General features: G+C 62.4%; 2 protein-coding genes across 2 annotated transcripts in view; one reads left to right on the top strand and one right to left on the bottom strand.

Moving 5' to 3' along the window:
* Positions 1 to 10,095, bottom strand: part of SHANK3 (SH3 and multiple ankyrin repeat domains 3) — a 150,637-nt gene extending 140,542 nt beyond the window's left edge. The window contains 1 exon segment of the mRNA XM_063155767.1: positions 9,894 to 10,095. Coding sequence (XP_063011837.1) covers positions 9,894 to 10,095 — 202 coding nt within the window.
* A 7,685-nt stretch (positions 10,096 to 17,780) lies between these two features.
* On the top strand, positions 17,781 to 20,220 carry LOC134417940 (acrosin-like). Its single transcript, XM_063155809.1, has 5 exons — positions 17,781 to 17,851; positions 17,969 to 18,229; positions 18,450 to 18,715; positions 18,837 to 18,982; positions 19,829 to 20,220. The coding sequence occupies exons 1-5, from the start codon at positions 17,781 to 17,783 to the stop codon at positions 20,192 to 20,194; spliced, it is 1,110 nt and encodes a 369-aa protein (XP_063011879.1). The 3' UTR covers positions 20,195 to 20,220.
* Positions 20,221 to 20,222: the final 2 nt, after the last annotated feature.

Genomic DNA, 20,222 nt, shown 5'->3' on the forward strand with positions numbered 1-20,222 from the left:
CACTTTTTTTTCACCCCAGATCAGTGGGAATCCTCCAGCACTGATCCCACCATGGATCAATGGGGTTTTTCCTCCACTTTCCCCACCCTAAATCAGTGGGATCCTCCACTTTTGCCGCCCCGGATCAGTGGGATCCTCCACCTCTCCCATCCCAAATCAGGGGGATCTTTCCCTTTCCTCACCCCAGACCAGTGGGATCCTCCACCACTTTTCCACTGTGGATCAGTGGGATTCTCCAGCACCAATCCCACCCCAGACCAGTAGGATCCTCCACTTTTCCCACCCCAGATCAGTGGGATCCTCCACTTTTCCCACCCCAGATCAGTGGGATCCTCCACTTTTCCCACATGGATCAACGGGGTTCTTCCCACACTTTTCCCACCCCAAATCAGTGGGATCCTCCACTTTTCCCAGCCTGAATCAGTGGGATCTTCCAGCACTTTTTCCACCCCAGATCAGTGGGATTGTCCAGTACCTTTCCCACTCCAGATCAGTGGAATCCTCCACCTCTCCCACTCTGCATCAGTGGGATCCTGCACTTTTCCCACCCCGGATCAGCGGGATCCTCTCCCGGCTCACTCCCACCCTCCCCTCGGTGCCCCCAGCCCTGAATGTCCCCACTGGGGTCGCCCCTTTCCTTCCTGCTCGGGGCCAGCGCCCACCTCCAGGCCGGCGGAGATTCGGGAATGGGAACATCCAGGGAATGGGAACATCCAGGGAGCCTCTGGGGCCGCTGCCGCCGCCAAAGCCGCGCTCGGGGCGGGCGCTGCAATGGCTGCTGGTTCTCGGGGAATTAAAAATGCATGGCTTGGGAATTCTCCGAGCGCCGCAGCTGCTGCCAGCCGGGAAGGGGGGGAAAAGGGGGGGAAAAGGAGGAAAAAGGGGGGAAAGGGCCGTGCTCAGGGTGCCCTTTGTGCCCCAAAACCCCTGGAGCGCCACGCAGGTGCCTGGCCGGAATCCTGGGAATGTTTCCCAAGGTCTCCTCTTTCCTGCACCTGCAGAAGTCGCGGCTGGTGTGGAAAACGATGCTGGCGGAATTCCCAAGGGGCCGGAGAGGCCGCGGCTGCCGCCGTCACCGGCTGGGCCAGCTCAGGGGACACTCCTGGGGACAGGGAAGCGACACCAGGGTCTGTGCAGGACCCACGGAAAGGTTCTTGGGAATATCCAGGGAATGCTCTGCCTGCAGGGACATCCAAGCCCCCTGCACAAATCCTGGTTTTGGGATGAGGGAAAATACCCCCACAGGCAACGTCCCAAAATCCCGGATTTTGGCTGCTCCAGAGCCAGGCAAAGGCTGGGAGCAGCCCAGGCCTTCCCAGCCTGAGCTTCCCATAAAACACAAATCCCAGGAAAACCCGAAACAGGCGGGAAGAGCGGCCAAAGGGCGAGGAGAACGCGCAGGAAGGGGGAGGAAAAGGCGGAATTGGCGCCTCGGGACCTGGGAGAGGAGAGAGGAGTGAGATAAGAGCCGTGACATCCTGAGCAGGAGCGGAAAATCCCGTGGGATCCGGCGCTGGAGGGGAGGAGGAAACGCTTCCCTGCCTGGCAGGAAGCGCCAAGGAGAGAATTCCCAGCCGGATCCAGAGGTTCCGGAGGGGGAGGCGCTGCCGGGGGGGCTCCGGGGGTCACGGCAGCACCGGGAGGGATTTTCCTGCTCCCCAGCCCAACTTCAGGGCTCAGGTGAGGCCCGGCTGGGATTCCAGCCCCGGGAATGTGCATCCAGGGATTCCAGAGGTGCTGGGAAGAGAAATGGGATGCTGGCAGGAGGAGATTCTCCTGGGAATGGGGAGGAAAAGATTGCAGAAATTCAATTTGGCCCAGGGAATGAATTGTGCCAGAGATCCGGGAGGTTTGCAGCCTGCAGGATCCCAACCCTGACATTCCCAAGGATCCTGAATCCTGGGATTCTCGGGGTTCCCATCCCAACCCTCAAATCCCAAAGGATTCTGGGTTTTGGAATTCTTGTTCCCATCCCAACCCTGACATTTTCCAAGGACCCCGAAATCCTTGTTCCCATCCCAACCCTTGCATTCCAGAGGACCCTGGGATTCTTGCTCCCATCCCAACCCTCAAATCCCAAAGGATCCTGGGTTTTAGAATTCTTGCTCCCATCCACATTCCCGAGGATTCTGGATCCTGGAATTCTTGGTCCCATTCCAACCCTCACATTCCCAAGGAATGTGTTCCAATTGTTGTTCCAATCCCAATCCTCCCATTCCCAAGGATTCTGGGTTTTGGGATTCCTGTTCCCATCCCGGCCCTCACACTCCCAAGGATCCTGAAATCCTTGTTCTCATCCCAGCCCTCAAATTTCCAGGAATCCTGGACCCTGGGATTCTTGCTCCCATCCCAACCCTCAAATCCCAAAGGATTCTGGGTTTTAGAATTCTTGCTCCGATCCCAACCCTGACATTCCTGAGGGTTCTGGGATTCTTCTTCACATCCCAATCCACACATTCCCAAGGATCCCGAAATCCTTGTTCTCATCCCAACCCTCCCATTCCCAGGAACCCTGGATCCTGAGATTCTTGCTCCCATCCCAAACCTCACATTTTCCCAGGAAATTCCCGAGGGGGAAAAAAAACCCAAACCAGGCCCAGTTTTTCTGGGAAAACCAAACTCATCCACAGATCCGGAAAATTTATCACCTCCCGCTGCCGTCCCACTGTCCCCAAGTGTCCCCTGGGGCTGGCGGTGACACCAGGGAGAGCTCCGGGATCCCCCATCCCGACGGGATCCCCCAGGGACGCTCCAAAGGCTCGGGAATGGCCGCGGGAAGGGCCCATGCCGGGTTCCAGAGCCGCAGCCCCCGTTCCAGCCGGGAGCATCCCGGGGCCGGGAAGGGCCGCGGGCGTTTCCTGCGGCAGCCAAGGGACAGGAACGGCCGCCCCGCGGCGCTTCCGGCCATTCTTGCCGCTCCCCGGAGGGGTTCCAGAAAAAGCAGAGAGATCCAGGCCTGGAAGCTGAAATCATTCCCGAGAAAAAGGCAGGAATGCCAGCCCTTCCCAAGGGATGGGGCGGGAGCCAGCCCAGACGCCAAATCCCGCTTTTGGGGTTTTTGGTGCCCGGCACCGAACCCAAACCCATCTTGGGGTCTCTTGGTGCTCCCAGAGTGAAAATCCCACTGGAATCTGGGATGGGATTCCCAGGGAAGTGTTGGGGTCCCCATCCCCGGAGGTGTCCCGGGAATTCCGGGATGTGGCACTCGGGGATCCGGGCTGGGGACAAGGTGAGGACCAGGCACGGGTTGGGCTCGGCGACCTTGGAGGGATTTTCAAACATAAACAATTCTGGGATTCTGGAATTCTGGGGTTCTGGATTTTGGGATTGTGGGATTCTGGACTGTGGGAATGTGGGATCTCGGATTCTGAGATTCTGGGATTGTGGGGTTCAGGGATTTTGGGATTCTCAAAATCTAGGGTTCTGGATTATGGGATTGTGGGTTTCTGGGATTCTGGGGTTCTAGGATTCCGGGATTGCAGGAATACTGGATTTTGGATTCTGAGATTCTAGGGTTCTGGGATTCTGGAATCCTGGAGTTTGGGATTTGGGGATTCTGGGTTCTGGGATTATGAGGTTTTGAGGTTCTGGGACTCTGGCATTTGGATTTCTGGCATTCTGAAATCCCAGATTCTGGGATTTGGGGATTCTGGGGTTCTGGAATCCTGGATTCTGGACTGGGATTCCCAGAAAGTGCCCCCACAGCACCAATTCCCTCCCTGCCAGGGCTGTGTGGGGCTGTGACCCCCAGCTCCACTGTGGGGTTCAAGGGACATCTTTGGGGTGCAGGTGGTGTCTGTGGGGTGCCCCCCGGGCCCCAGCCCTGCCCCTGCCACCCCCGTTTGTCCCCAGTCACGCGCCAGGGCCACCCCGGTGCCACCGAGCCGCCGGGCCCTCAATATTTCATGAGCGAGGAATGCTCAGGTTACCCCGGAGCGCGTCCCTGCTGTCCCCAGCGCCAGGCGGGCGGCCGGGCCAGGGACACCTGCTGCCACCAGGCCTGGCACAGCCACACGCTGCCACCCACTGCCACCAGGCCTGGCCAGTGCCACCCTCTGCCAGCCACCGCCACTCTCTGCCACCAAGCCTGACATGGTCATCCTCTGCCACCCTCTGTCACCCATTCCTGTCAGGCCTGGCCAGTGTCATCCTCTGCCACCCACTGCCACCCTCTGAAACCCTCTGTCACCTGTTGCCACCCGCTGCCACCAGGTCTGGCCAGTGCCACCCTCTGTCACTTGCTGTCACCCTATGCAACCACTGCCACCAGGTCTGGCATCCACTGTCACTGGATGCCACCGGACGCCACACAGTGCCACCAGATGCCACCCTCTGTCACATTCTGCCATAGCTGCCACCTGGCCTGGCACCCACTGCCACTTGCTGCCACCACTGTCACTGCTGCCCCCCGCTGTCCCCAGGGCTGTCCCTGCCCAAGCGGTGGCACCGTCCCTGCTGTGGCACTGTCATGGCACCGTCCCTGCTGTGGCACTGTCACGGCACTGTCCCCGCTGTGGCCCTGTCACGGCACTGTCCCCGCTGTGGCACTGTCCCAGCACTGTCCCCGCTGTGGCACTGGCACGGCTGTGGCCCTGTCATGGCACCGTCCCTGCTGTGGCACTGTCACGGCACTGTCCCCGCTGTGGCCCTGTCATGGCACCGTCCCTGCTGTGGCCCTGTCATGGCACCGTCCCCGCTGTGGCACTGGCATGGCACTGTCCCCGCTGTGGCTCTGTCCCCGCTGTGGCACTGTCACGGCACTGTCCCCGCACTGTCCCCGCTGTGGCACTGTCCCCTCTGTGGCTCTGTCCCCACTGTGGCACTGTCACGGCAGTGTCACGGCACTGTTCCCGCTGTGGCTCTGTCACGGCACTGTCACGGCACTGTCCCCGCTGTGGCTCTGTCCCCGCTGTGGCTCTGTCCCCGCACTGTCCCCGCTGTGGCACTGTCCCCTCTGTGGCTCTGTCCCCTCTGTGGCTCTGTCCCCGCACTGTCCCCGCTGTGGCACTGTCCCCTCTGTGGCTCTGTCCCCTCTGTGGCTCTGTCCCCGCACTGTCCCCGCTGTGGCTCTGTCCCCGCTGTGGCTCTGTCACGGCACTGTCCCCGCACTGTCCCCGCTGTGGCTCTGTCCCCTCTGTGGCTCTGTCCCCTCTGTGGCTCTGTCCCCGCACTGTCCCCGCTGTGGCTCTGTCCCCGCTGTGGCGCTGTCACGGCGGTGTCACCGCGGGCCCGGCCCACGCGGGCTCCGCCTGCCCCCGAGCCGTGCCCGTTGTCACAGTGACAGCGGTGACAGCGGTGACAGAGCTGCGCTGCCTCCGGGAGTGGGATGGTGGCAATTTACTCTTTGTGCTCCTTTTAGCTGCGGCCTCCCGCTCCTGCTCCGCCGTGCCGGGGGGAGGGAGCTCGGGGAGCCGGGAATTCGGGAATTCGGGAATTCAGGGGATTCGGGGGATTCAAGGGGGTCCGAGAATTGGGGGGTTCAGGGGAGTCAGGAATTGAAGGATTCAGAGAAGTCAGGGGATTCAGGGGTTTCAGGGGAAATCAGGGAATTTGGGGGATTCAGGGATTCGGGGGTTCAGGGGAGTCAGGGGATTTGGGGATTGGGGGATTCGGAAGATTGAGGGATTCAGGTAAACCAGGGATTACGGGGATTCACGGAAATCAGGGGATTCAGGAAATTTGGGGGTTCAGAGAATTCAGGGGAGTCGGGGATTGAGGGATTCAGAGGATGCGGGGAAGTCAGGGGATTCGGGGAATTCAGGGATTTCAGGGGAATCAGGGAACTGGGAAATTCAGAAGTTCAGGGGAGTCAGGGAACTGGAGGATTCAGGGAGTTTGGGGGATTCAGGGGTTATGGGGAGTCAGGGATTGAGGGATTCAGAGGATTCAGGGGATGCAAGGAATCCAGGTATTATGGGGAGTCAGGGATTTGGGGAATTCGGGGGAGTCAGGGAATTCAGAGGATTCAGGGATTATGGGGAGTCAGGGATTGAGGGATTCGGGGGTTCAGGGAATTCAGAGATTTGGGAGAGTCATGGGATTTGGGGGATTCAGGGGATTCCACCCCACGGGTCCCCACTCCATCCCACAGCTCCTCGTGGTCCTGGAGCAGCACATCCCATTGGGCACGGAGCAGGAAGAGGATGGGACCCTGTCCCTGTGCTCCAGCCCCGAGGGAATTCAGGAATTCAGGGCATTTGGGGCATTGAGTGGAGCCAGGGGATTTGGGGATTCAGGGGAGTCAAGGAATTCGGGATTTAGGAATTCAGAGAATCCCACCCCACGGTTCCCACTGAACCCCACAGCTCCAGCCGGGAAGAGCTGGCACAGCACATCCCAGAGGGCACGGAGCAGGAAGAGAACAGGACCCTGTCCCTGTTCCCTGGCTCTGCCCATCCCAATTCCCAATTTTCTTCCCATGCACAGAGGGCCTGGAGCGCTCCAAGGACCCTTCAGCCACGGCTTTTCCATGGAAAATCCAGGAGCAGCCCCACTGCACACGAATCCCTGAGCTGCACCCCAAATCCGTCACGGCCAGAGAGGGGAGGGGGGGAACAGAATTCCCCTGTGGAATGCAGGAGAGGGGAAGGGGAGAACAGAATTCCCTGCTGGGATAATGGAAAGGGGATGGGAGAGCAGAATTCCCTGCTGGAATAATGGAAAGGGGAAGGGGAGAACAGAACTCCCTGCTGGGATAATGGAAAGGGGAAGGGGAGAACAGAATTCCCCTCTGGAATAATGGAAATGAGAAGGGGAGAACAGAATTCCCCTCTGGAATAATGGAAATGAGAAGGGGAGAACAGAATTCCCTGCTGGAATAATGGATAGGGGAAGGGGAGAGCAGAATTCCCCTCTGGAATGCAGGAGAAGGGAAGAGGAGCCCAGGCTGCTTTCCTGGAATGTAGGAGAGAAGGGAAGGGGAGCCTGGAACACCAAAAGATGGGGAAAGGAGCCCAGGTTTTCCTCTGGAACACCAAAAGATGGGGAAAGGAGCCCAGGTTTTCCCTTGGAACACCAAAAGATGGGGAAAGGAGCCCAGGTTTTCCTCTGGAACACCAAAAGATGGGGAAAGGAGCCCAGGTTTTCCTCTGGAACACCAAAAGATGGGGAAAGGAGCCCAGGTTTTCCTCTGGAACACCAAGAGAGGGGACAGGAAGCCCAGACTGCTTCCCTGGAACATTGGGAGAGCCCAGGATGCTCCCTGGAACACTGAGGGAGGAGAAAGGGAAGCCCAGGCTGCTTCCCTGGAATATGAGGGGGAAAGGGGAGTTCAGGCTGTTCCCTTGGGATGCAGGAGAGGGGGGGAAGAGGAGCCTGGAACACTGAGAGAGGAAAGGGAAGCACAGGATGGCTCCTGGAACACCAGGAGATGACAAAGGAGCCTGGGCTGCTTGCCTGGAACATGGAGAGGAGAGGGGGAGTCCAAGCTGCTCCCTGGAACACTGGGAGAGCCCAGGATGCCTCCCTGGAACACTGGGAGGTGGGAAAAGGGAAGCCCAGGCTGCTTCCCTGGAAACTGTGAGAGGAGAGGGGGAGACCAAGCTGCTCCCTGGAACGCTGAGAGAGGGAAAGGGGAACCCAGGATGGCTCCTGGAACACTGAGAGAGGGAAAAGGAGCCCGGGCTGCTCCCCAGAACACTGGGAGAGCCCAGGATGCCTCCCTGGAACACTGGGAGGTGGGAAAAGGGAAGCCCAGGCTGCTTCCCTGGAACATTGAGGGAGGGAAAAGGAGCCTGGGCTGCTTCCCTGGAAACTGTGAGAGGAGAGGGGGAGACCAAGCTGCTCCCTGGAACGCTGAGAGAGGGAAAGGGGAACCCAGGATGGCTCCTGGAACACTGAGAGAGGGAAAAGGAGCCCGGGCTGCTCCCTGGAACACTGGGAGAGCCCAGGATGCCTCCTTGGAACACTGAGGGAGGAGAAAGGGAAGCCCAGGCTTCTCCCCTGGAATATGAGAGGGGAAGGAGAGTTCAGGCTGTTCCCTTGGGATGCAGGAGAGGGGGGGAAGAGGAGCCTGGAACACTGAGAGAGGGAAAAGGGGAACCCAGGATGGCTCCTGGAACACTGGGAGGTGGGAAAGGGAACCCAGGATGCCTCCCTGGAACACAGGAGATGGGAAGAGGAGCCCAGAATGCATCCCTGGAACACTGAGAGATGGGAAAGGGAGCTCAGGCTGCTCCCTGGAACATGGAAAGTGCCCAGGATGCATCCCTGGAACACTGAGGGATGGGAAGAGGAGCCTGGGTTGCATCCCTGGAATGCAGGAGAGGAGAGGGGGAGTTGAAAATTCTCCCCTGGAATAATGAAAGATGGGAAAGGGAGCCCGGGCTGCATCCCTGGAACACGGAGGGATGGGAGAAGGAGCCCGGGCTGCATCCCTGGAATGCACGAGATGGGAAGAAGAGTCCAGGCTGCATCCCTGGAATAGAGGAGCCAGGAATGGGAGCCCGGGCTGCATCCCTGGAAGGCAGGAGCCAGGAATGGGAGCCCGGGCTGCATCCCTGGAGCACAGGAGATGGGGATGGGAGCCCGGGCAGCCCCCCCGGCCGTGTCCCCTCCCCGCACTCGCGCTCCACACGTGCCCGGCCGCCCGCACGTGGTGCGGCGCGGGGGAGGCAGCGCTGGGAATTTTTAGGGGCTGGAATTGTCGGCAGAACGTTCCGTAGTGTAGGGCGGGCTGCTCGGCTCGGGGAGTGCTCCGCGGCCGGCTTGGGGGGGTTCGGGTGGTTTTGGGAGGTTTTGTGTCCCCCCCCCCCCCCAGAGCACAATCGAGCTGCGCACACCAAACACGGGCGGCTCGGGCCGGGGGGGGTCACGCCAGAATGCCCACAATATTGAGAATATTCGGGAATTATCCACGGGTTGGGATGTTTAGGGTTTTCAGGCTGCTCAGCGACACCAAAAAACCCCAAAATATCAGCGGTGCCCCATCCCTGGGAGTGCCCGAGGCCAGGCTGGAGCAGCCCGGGAGGGCAAAAAGTGCCCATGGATGGGGACGAGCTTTAAACTGCCTTCCACCCAAAGCGTTCCAGGATAATCTTCCGGGAATAAAAGGCCCCTGCTCGGTGCCTTTTGTGCCCCTTTGGCCTCGCCCAGGTCTCCAGTGCAGGTGCAGGAAGCACAAAGAGCCCCCCGGGTTATGTAAGAGCTGCTCTGAGGAGGAATTTTGGGAATCTGCCGCCTCCATCACCGACAGGACGGGAGGACAGAAGTTTCCAGGGAAGTTTATCCAGGGGAAACCCAGAGGGGACCTGCACCTGCTCAGCTCTGGGATCTCCTTCCCCAAACCCGGGCTGGGAGGAACACAGAGGGGTAAATTCACTTTTCCCAAGATCGGGGGCAATTTCACCGGCTGAGGCCCAGGAAGGATCCCAACCCCACAAACGCCATAAATCCCATTAATTCCCTGCTCGGGGCTGCCCCAAAATCAATCCCGAGCGCCGGGAGAGGAGTCAGGAGTCAGTTCCTGACCCGGGCCAGCCCGGCCGGGCAGAACTCCCTGCGCAACTTCAGCTCCCGCACCCACAAAATCGGATTTTTGAGGGGAGCTCCACTCAACCCTGCCCAAACCACAACGGGGAGAGCCACAAACCCAACACCAGGCCCCGGCCAGAACCCCCCCGAACTCCGCCGCCGCTCCCCTGCCCGCGTTCCCGGCAAAATCCGCCCCCGAAATCCCGGCACGAGCCCATGGCTGCCAGCCCCGCTCCCCGCTTTTCTGCCCCCAAAGGCGCCGCTCTCGGCTGCCCACGCGCCCCGGGCGCATCGCGGCCCCCGTTCGGCGGAGAGCGGAGCCTCGGCCTCCCCCCGCCCATCCCCGCCGCCCCCGCAGCATCCCCCGCGCCGCCGCCCCCGCGCCGCGCATCCCCCGCTCCTCCCCCGGCGCCTCCCGGTACCTGCGGGGCTGCGGGCGGCGCGGCCCGAGCCACCATCGCCGCGGCGGCCGCCGGCGGCGGAGCGGAGCGGGGCGGGAGCGTTGCGGGAGCGTTGCGGGGCGGGGGCGGCGGCGGGGCCGGGCGGGGAGCGGCGCGCACGGCGGATCCCCCGCGGGCTCGGCCCCCGCCGCCGGCAGCGGGGCTCGGTTTTAGGAGTCGTCATGGCAACGGCCAGCCCGGTGCGCGCGGAAGGGGCGGGCGCACGGAGAAACTTCGGCGGCTCCGCGGGCGGGGGGTCCCGGTACCGCCCGAGCTCCCGCCGGTCCCGCGGTTTTTGCGCGCCCCCCCTCGCGGACCCCCGGTTTCTCGGTGTCCCCCGGCAGTCCCGAACCCGCGGGGCTGGCTCCCCACACCGGGATGAGCCGCGGGGGCGGGGGGCAGCGGCGACCCCCGCGCCGGGCAGCGAGAGCAGCGCCGCTCCCTCCTCGGTGCCCCCCGAACCCTCCGAACCCCCGAACCCCGGGGCCGACCCGCCCGGTGACCCCGGGGCGAGGCACGGGCACCGCCCCGGCCCCTCCGAGGGCACCGAGCGCTCCTGCCCCGCCGGTCCCGGCCCCACAGCCTCAGCCCCGCGCTCGGGGGGCGGCCGGACCCCCCGGACCCCCCGGTGCCGGTACCGTTACCTGGCCCGGTGCCGCTCTCGGCCGCTCCGCTCCGCTGTGGCGCCCGCGGGGCCGGATCCCGCAGGAAACTCCCGGCCCCGGCGGCTCCGCTCGGCCCCTTTCCTGCCAGGAAGGGACACCCGGCCCCGCCGGCCACCGCCCCCGGCCGCGTCCTGCCCGCCGGGGGACAGCGCGGGGCACAGCGGGGACAGCGCGGGGCACAGCGGGGACAGCGCGGGGGACAGCACAGGGCACAGCGGGAACAGCGCGGGGGACAGCGGGGACAGCGCGGGGCACAGCGGGGACAGCGCGGGGGACAGCGGGGACAGCGCGGGGGACAGCGGGGACAGCACAGGGCACAGCGGGGACAGCGCGGGGGACAGCACAGGGCACAGCGGGGACAGCGCGGGGCTCACAGGGGACAGCGCGGGGCTCACAGGGGACAGCGCGGGGGACAGCGGGGACAGCGCGGGGCTCACAGGGGACAGCGCGGGGCTCACAGGGGACAGCGCGGGGCACAGCGGGGACAGCCCAGGGCACCCTGGGGACAGCCCGGGGCTCTCACCGGCACCCAGGGGCACCGCCAGTGGGGACAGGGCACAGGGGGTACAGGGGGGCACAGGCAACTGCGCGTGACAGGGGCGATGTGGCGTGTCCAGTTCTGGGGTCAGTGCCAGCTGTGGGGTCAGTGCCTGGTTTTAGGGTCAGTGGCAGCTCTGGCGTCTCTGGGGTCCGTGCCAGCCCTGGGGTGAGTGCCCAGGTCTGGAGTCTCTGGGGTCACTGCCTGCTTTTGGGGTCCGTGCCCGGCTTTGGGGTCTCCGGGGTCAGCGCCAGCTGTGGGGTCAGTGCTTGGTTTTGGGGTCAGTGCCCGGCTTTGGGGTCTCTGGGGTCCGCGCCAGCCTGGGATCAGTGCCCGGCTTTGGGGTCTCCGGGGTCAGTGCCAGCTGTGGGGTCAGTGCCAGTTTGGGGTCAGTGCTTGGTTTTGGGGTCAGTGCTCGGCTTTGGGGTCAGTGCCAGCTGTGGGGTCAGTGCCAGTTTGGGGTCAGTGCTCGGCTTTGGGGTCAGTGCCAGCTGTGGGGTCAGTGCCAGGCTTTGGGGTCTGTGGGGTCAGTGCCCGGCTTTGGGGTCAGTGCCAGTTTGGGGTCAGTGCCAGCTGTGGGGTCAGTGCTTGGTTTTGCGGTCAGTGCTCGGCTTTGGGGTCTCCGGGGTCAGTGCCAGTTTGGGGTCAGTGCCAGTTTGGGGTCAGTGCCCGGCTTTGGGGTCGGTGCCAGCTCCGGAGGCGCTGCCCGGCCCTATCGGGAGCACAGGAAACACCTTGGCGGGACCGGGATTGTCCCTTCCTGCGGGACCCGGGCGGGGACAGAGCCGGCAGCGCGGCACGGGGACAGAGGGACACGGGGACAGAGGGACACGGGGGCTGTGGCGCTGCGCTGGCACTGCCCCGGCCAGGCGTGGGTGGGGACACAATGGGGCAGTGCCGGAGCTGGGCGGGGACACGGGGACACGGGGACAAGGTCACAGCTCCTGCCGGGCACGGGGCCAGCTCGCAGCGCTGTCACCTTTGGCACGGAAGGAGGGACTCACCCTCACTGTCCCCTCCCCTGTCCCCTGCGTGTCCCCATCCCCCTTTTCCTGTCCCCATTCCCTTTTCCTGCCCTCTCCCAGGATGTCCCCAAGCCCTCCCTGCCCTGGTGTGCCCCTCCAGCTGTCCCCTGCCCTCTCATGTGTCCCCTCACCTCCTTTTCCTGCTCCCCCCATGTGTCCTTGTCACCTCCCCCCATGTATGTCCCTCTCCCCATATCCTGTCCCCATGCCTCTTCCTTGTCCCCACATGTGTCCCCATCCCCTGCACCGTGTCCCCATGTGTGTCCCTGTCCCCTCTCTGTGTCCCCATCCTCTTCCCCTTTCCCCCCACACATGCAGGAGCTCAGGCATGTGACAAAGCCACACAGGGCAGTGTCCCCAAGTGCCACCCTCCCTCCTGCCACAGCCCTGCCCAACAATTGTCCCCATTTTTGTCACCGGAGCTGTCCCGGAGCTCAGGGACGGAGGGGACAGATCCACGCCAGGACAGCTCCAGCATTCCTGGGGATTTGTGTCCCTCCCTCCCCTGTGTCACCGTTGTCACCCTCAGCTCGGGAACAGCACCTGGGTTTGTCCTTTGGCCTGGTTCGGATCTGGAGGTTTCATTGGGATTTTTGGGGGTTTTTTACCTCGAGGAGGGGAAACATCCCGGATTTCCTCCAGGAGAGCCGAGGAGGCGCCGCTCCCCGCAGGCTGCCCTGTCCCCCGGATTCCAGGAGTTCTCCGAGGGGCCGGGACAATTCCAGCGGCCCCTGGGAACAAATCCTACTGGGAACAAATCCTACTGGGATGGCGAGAATGGGGCTGGACCCTGCACGGGAGCGGGATCAGGAAATGAGCACTGGGATGGGGAATGGGATTGGAAGTGGGGTCAGTATTGGGATCAGGAATGGGATTGGGAATGGGATCCCTCTGATACCCCTGGATCCTGTTGGCCATCACTCTGATCCCACTGGGACCCCGCTGGTCATCCCTCTGATCCCTCCTGGATCTTTCCTGGCACACTGACAGGGCTGGCAGCTCCCAGGAAAATCCCCCTTCCTGCATCCCGAGTTCCCAGCTCCTGCTCTGGAGAATTCCAGGTGTTCCCCAGGCACCTGGCTAGGGAAGGCCTGGGAAGGATCCAGGCAGGGCCCAGGAAAGGTCTGAGCGGGATTTAGGAATAGTCCAGGCAGGATCTGCGCGGGTTCTGGGAAGCGCCTGGACAGGGTCTGAGCAGGATCCAGGAAAGATCCAGGCAGGACCAGGGCAGGGGCTGGGACAGGATTTGGTCAGGATTCAGGAAAGATCCAGGCAGGACCAGGGCAGGGGCTGGGACAGGATTTGGTCAGGATTCAGGAAAGATCCAGGCAGGGTCCAGCATGGATCCAGGCAGGACCTGGGCAGGGTTTGGTCAGGGTCCAGGAAAGATCCAGGCAGGGTTTGGGACAGAATTTGGCCAGGACCCAGGGCAGGCCCAGCTCAGGTTGCCTCTGACCCGTGCAGGGCTGGCTCAGGCTGTCCCCACACCTGAGCAGGTGGCAGGTGGCTCTCAGCAGGTGACACACACGGGGACAGAGCCCGCGTCCCTACACTGCCCTGAATGCCAGGAAAACCCCATCCAATCATTTCCTTAAATCCCAGGATAACCCCATCCAGCCAGGATAACTCCATCCACCTGCACCCCTAAATCAGGCCTGGCATAAACCCCATCCACCTGCACCCCTAAATCCCGGGATAACCCCATCCACCTGCACCCCTAAATCCCAGGATAACCCCATCCAGCTGGGATAACCCCTCCAGCTGGGATAACCCCATGCAGCTGCACCCATAAATCCCGGGATAACCCCATCCAGCCAGGATAACCCCTCCAACTGGGATAACCCCATGCAGCTGCACCCCTAAATCCCAGGATAACCCCATCCAGCTGGGATAACCCTATCCACCTGCACCCCTAAATCAGGCGCGGGATAAACCCCATCCACCTGCACCCCTAAATCCCAGGATAATGCCATCCAGCTGCACCCATAAATCCCAGGATAACCCCATCCACCTGCACCCCTAAATCCCGGGATAACCCCATCCACCTGCACCCCTAAATCCCAGGATAATGCCATCCAGCTGCACCCATAAATCCCAGGATAACCCCATCCACCTGCACCCCTAAATCCCGGGATAACCCCATCCACCTGCACCCCTAAATCCCAGGATAATGCCATCCACCTGCACCTCTAAATCCCAGGATAACCCCATCCACCTGCACCCATAAATCCCAGGATAACCCCATCCACCTGCACCCCTAAATCCCGGGATAACCCCATCCACCTGCACCCATAAATCCCAGGATAATCCCATCCAGCTGCACCCCTAAATCCCGGGATAACCCCACCTGGCCGCTCCCCTGGGTCCCAGGTTAGATTTTAGGAGAGGATTTCACCCTGGGGACGCTGCCCCGGCTCCCCAGGGAATGGTGACATTCCCAGAGCTCGGGGTGGGATTTCAGGGTGTCCATGCAGGAGTTGGATTCTGATCCTCTCAGGATTTCCGTATCCCGGGATTCTGCCCCAAAACGGGCAGGAGGGACCCGCCCAGCCATGGATTTGCTGCCACCTAGAGCGGGCACCGGAGCTGGAACCTCGGGAAGTTGGGCAATTCCAAGCCCCGCACCCGGCAGGAACAACCTCCCGGCTCTTCCCACAAGGATTTGGGAATTCTGGCTGCACCAAACTCCCGTTCCAGGCATCCCTGGGCAAGGAAAACCTGGAAATGTGGGAGAGAATCCCCAAAAATCCCTCCTGGGACGAGATGGGAATGGTCGGCCCGGGGGAGAGGAGGCTCCAGGGGGATTTTAGCCGTGGATAGCAAGATGGGAAAAGAGGGAAAATTATTCTCAGCACTGCCCAGTGATGGCAGAAATTAAAATAAAACGCCCCAAAACTTTTAAAAATCCGCCCCAAAATACCACCAGGAACACAAGAAATCAGCACAGGCACACAGAGAAATTGTGGGATGTTCAAAATCCTCGGGAATATCCAGAATCCCGCTCGTGCAGGATTTAGGGGTGCAGCTGGATGGGTTTATCCCGGGATGTAGGGGAGCAGCTGGATGGGGTTATCCCAGCTGGATGGGGTTATCCTGGGATTTATGGGTACAGCTGGAGGGGGTTATCCCAGGATTTAGGAGTGCAGCTGGATAGGGTTATCCTGGGATTTAGGGGTGCAGCTGGATGGGGTTTTCCCAGCTGGATGGGGTTATCCTGGGATTTAGGGGTGCAGCTGGATGGTGTTATCCCGGGATTTATGGGAGCAGCTGGGTGGCCTTATCCTGGGATTTAGGGGTGCAGTTGGGTGGGTTTGTCCTGGGATTTAGGGGAGCAGCTGGATGGGATTATCCTGGGATTTAGGGGAGCAGCTGGGTGGGGTTATCCTGGGATTTAGGAGTGCAGCTGGGAGGGGTTTATCCCAGCTGGATGCGGTTATCCTAGGATTTAGGGGAGCAGCTGGATGGGATTACCCCGGGATTTAGGGGAGCAGCTGGATGGGATTACCCCGGGATTTAGGGGAGCAGCTGGATAGGATTATCCTGGGATTTAGGGGTGCATCTGAAGGGGGTTATCCCAGCTGGATGGGGTTTTCCCGGGATTTAGGGGTGCAGCTGGATGGGGTTTTCCCGGGATTTAGGGTCCAGCTGGATGGGGCTATCCTGGGATTTAGGGGTGCAGTTGGGTACGTTTGTCCCGGGATTTAGGGGTGCAGTTGGGTGGGTTTGTCCCGGGATTTAGGGGAGTAGCTGGATGGGGTTATCCCGGGATTTAGGGGTACAGCTGGATGGGGTTATTTTGGAATTTAGGGGTGCAGCTGGATGTGATTATCCCAACTGAATGGGGTTGTCCCGAGATTTAGGCATACATCTGAATGCATTTATCCCAGCTGGATGTGTTTATCCCGGGATTTACGGTCCGAGCAGCCCCGGGACAGGCCCGGGTGAGCTCCAGCCCGAGTTCCCGGTGATCCCGGGCCAGCTCCTGCCGCTCCCGGAGCGTCCCCGCATCCTCCCTTGGTGCTGCTGGCGCCGCGGGAGGCGCAGATGGAGCGGAGCAGACGCCGCCTGTGGGCAGCGGCGTCGGGAACGCGCCCGGGGACGGCTCCAGCTGGCGCCCGCGGGTGGCAGCGGCTGCGCGGGGACATCCCGGAGCCATCTGTCACCCGCGGCCCGCCCGGAACCGCCCCCGGCCCCGCAGCGCTCCGCGGGGAGCGATCCCGGGCCCGGGGGGGCAGGGATGGATTTGGGATCAGAGATGGGATCGGGGAGCGGCCCCAAAGGGACACAAATCTCTGGGGTCAGGGAGCAGCAGCGACAATGGAGCGGCCCCAAAGGGACACAAATCTCTGGGATCAGGGAGCAGCAGCGACAATGGAGCGGCCCCAAAGGGACACAAATCTTTGGGATCAGGGAGCAGCAGTGACAATGGAGCTGCCCCTGAGGGGGCACAAATCTTTGGGATCAGGGAGCAGCAGCGACAATGGAGCCGCTCCTGAGGGGACACAAATCTTTGGGATCAGGGAGCAGCAGTGACAATGGAGCCACCCCTTAGGGGACACAAATCTCTGGGATCAGGGAGCAGCAGTGACAATGGAGCCACCCCTTAGGGGACACAAATCTCTGGGATCAGGGAGCAGCAGTGACAATGGAGCCACCCCTTAGGGGACACAAATCTTTGGCATTCGGGACCCGCGGTGACAATGGAGCCACCCCTTAGGGGACACAAATCTTTGGGGTCAGAGCTGTGATCAGGGAGCAGCAGTGACAATGGAGCTGCCCCAAAGGGACACAAATCTTTGGGGTCAGAGCTGTGATCAGGGAGCAGCAGTGACAATGGAACTGTCCCTGAGGGGACACAAATCTTTGGGATCCAGGAGCAGCGGTGACACCAGGTCTGTCCCTGAGGGGACACAACTCTTTGGGATCAGAGCCGGAATCGGGGAGTGGCGGTGACACCGGGGCTGCCCCAAAGGGACACAGATTTTGGGATTAGGGAGAAGCAGTGACAGTGGAGCTGCCCCAAAAGGAGGGAGTGGTGGTGACAATGGAACTGCCCCTGAGGGGACACAAATATTTGGGATCCAGGAGCGGCGGTGACACCGGAGCCGCCCCTTAGGAGACGCAAATCTTTGGGATCAGATCTGGGATTGGAGTGTAGTGATGACAATGGAGCTGCCCCAAAAGGACACAAATTTTGGGATCAGGGAGCAGCAGTGACAATGGAGCTGCCCCTTAGGGGACACAAATCTTTGTGATCAGAGCCGGTATCAGGGAGCCGCAGTGACAATGGAGTTGCCCCTAAGGGACACAAATCTTTGTGATCAGAGCCGGGATCAGGGAGCAGCAGTGACACCGGAGCCGCCCCAAAGGGACACAAATCCCCGTGGCCCAGCCCCTCCATGGCCGCTCCGACCCGACCCCTCCCTCCCTCCCTCCTGCTGGAGCCGCCCCCTCCCGGGAGGCGGCCCTGCCCTGGCACGGGTGGCACCGCGCCGTCGTTACGGTCCCTGCCACCCGCACCGTTCCAAGGTTCCAGCGCTGGTTCTCTGTGATGTCACTCCGACCTGCTGGCAGCAGAGGTGACAGCTCCGCTCTGGCTCTGCCACCTACTGCGCTGGCTCTGCCACTTGCGATGGCGCCGATGGCTTTGCTGTGGCTGCTCGTGCTGCTGGCCCTGGCTGGGCCCGTGTGGGGCACCTGGGACACCTGCAGGTCAGTGGCCTCGGGGGCACTCGGGGGGTCCCTGGCACAGCCTGGGCACAGAGGAGCCCCTGGGGTTCCCTGTCCCTGCTGTCCCCGAGCAGGGCACTGATGGCTTTGTGCTTCCAGGGGCACCTGCGGGCTCCGGCCCATGGCGTTCGACCACAGCTCCGTGGCTGCTGAGTATTCTCAGGACGACTACGACTCCTTGGATTCTTCCGATGGCACCGCCCAGTACACGGTTGGATCTGCTGGAGTCCACCCGGGGGCCTGGCCTGGGGTCATCAGCGTCCAGGCCACCTGGGACAATGGCACATGGCACATGTGCTCGGGAGCACTCATCCACCCCAAGTGGGTGCTCACTGTGGCTCACTGCTTTGCCCATGCTGGGTAAGGACGAGCAGGGACAGGGGTGTCCCCCACAGCATGGACAGGGATGTCCCCACAGGAGAATCAGGGATATACCCAAAGCAGGGACAGGGCTGTCCCCAAAACAGGGTCAGGGATGTCCCCTCAGCACAGGGAGGTGCCCAGAGCAGGAAGGCGGTTGTGCTGCTGCAGTCCCTGGCCCTGCTCCCTGTCACCCCTCTGTCCATCTCCTGCTCCTCAGAGACATCTCCAGGTGGGAGGTGGTGATTGGGGCCACAGATCTGAGCCAGCCGGGCCCCGAGGCCCAGCTGCGCCACATCAAGACCCTGCTGGTGCACCAGTACTACGAACCCCGCACGGCCCGGAACAACATCGCCCTGCTGGAGCTGGACCAGCCCGTGGAGTGCAGCGACTACATCCAGCTGGGCTGCGTGCCCGACAGCTCCCTGGCAGTGTCTGACCTCAAAACCTGCTACATTGCGGGCTGGAGAGCCACTCCAGACAGCTGTGAGTGCCCACCTGGGGCAGGGCCGGGCTGAGCCGTGGGCACACGGCCCCGGGCAGGGACACGGCCCCAGGCTGGGGGCTCTGCCCAGGGGCCACCGCTCAGTGCCCTCTGTGCCCACAGCCCCCAACCCACGCATGGTGCTGCAGGAGGCCAAGGTGCGGCTCATCGACGTCCAGCTGTGCAACAGCAGCCGCTGGTACGGGGGGGCCGTGCACCCCCAGGACCTGTGTGCGGGGTACCCGCGGGGCGGCATCGACACCTGCCAGGTGGGGCTGGGCCCGGGCTGGGCACAGGGACCCTGAGCCCCAACCTGGGCCCCATGGAACCCCCAGAGCCAGCACAGGGACCCTGAGCCAACCTGGGCCCCATGGAACCCCCAGAGCCAGCACAGGGACCCTGAGCCCCAACCTGGGCCCCATGGAACCCCCAGAGCCAGCACAGGGACCCTGAGCCAACCTGGGCCCCATGGAACCCTCAGAGCCAGCACAGGGTCCATGGAACCCCCAGAGCCAGCACAGGGACCCTGAGCCCCAACATGGCCCCATGGAACCCCCAGAGCCAGCACAGGGTCCATGGAAACCCCCAGAGCCAGCACAGGGACCCTGGGCCCCATGGAACCCCTCAGAGCCAGCACAGGGACCCTGAGCCCCAACCTGGGCCCCAAGGATCCCCTCAGAGCCAGCACAGGGACCCTGAGCCCCAACATGGCCCCATGGAACCCCCAGAGCCAGCACAGGGACCCTGAGCCCCAACATGGCCCCATGGAACCCCCAGAGCCAGCACAGGGACCCTGAGCCCCAACATGGCCCCATGGAACCCCCAGAGCCAGCTCAGGGCCCAAGGATCCCCTCAGAGCCAGCCAGGCCTCAAACATGGCGTGGCCCTGTCTGGGCCTGGCCCGGTGCCCTCCCAGCCCCGTGTCCCCACCACTGATGGGTGTCCCTTGCCCATCCCCGTGTCCCTGCCCGGTGTCCCCTTGTCCCCTGGGCTGGCACTGTGCCCACAGAGCCTTGCCATGGAACCCAGCCAGGAATGCAGCTCTGCAGGGGTCGGGTTGGGCAGCGCCGGCCCAGGCCAGCCCGGCCCATCCTGACCCCTCTCTCCTGTCGCAGGGGGACTTCGGGGGTCCCCTGGTCTGCAAGGACAACACCGGTGACTACTTCTGGCTGGTGGGCCTGACCAGCTGGGGTAAGGGCTGTGCCGGGGCCAAGCGGCCCGGGGTGTTCACGTCCACGCAGCAGTTCCACACCTGGATCCAGGTGCAGATGGGGCTGCTCCCGCCTGAGGCTGACGCTCCTCCGCCCGAGCCCATCCCGAGCCCGGAGGAAGAGCCCGACGCTGACCTGGAGGATGAGATGAATCCCAACCCGGATGACTCGGAGGATTACTCGAAGGTTTCATTCCAACAACAGATCCTGGGGAAATTCCTGAACCTGCTGCTGGAGCTCCTGCAGTTCCTGAAGGGAGAGAAAGCCTGAGTAGCGGGATGAGCTGATCCAGTTCTGG

Source organism: Melospiza melodia, chromosome 4 (assembly GCF_035770615.1).
Source record: "Melospiza melodia melodia isolate bMelMel2 chromosome 4, bMelMel2.pri, whole genome shotgun sequence".
NCBI classification, from domain to species: Eukaryota; Metazoa; Chordata; class Aves; order Passeriformes; family Passerellidae; genus Melospiza; species Melospiza melodia.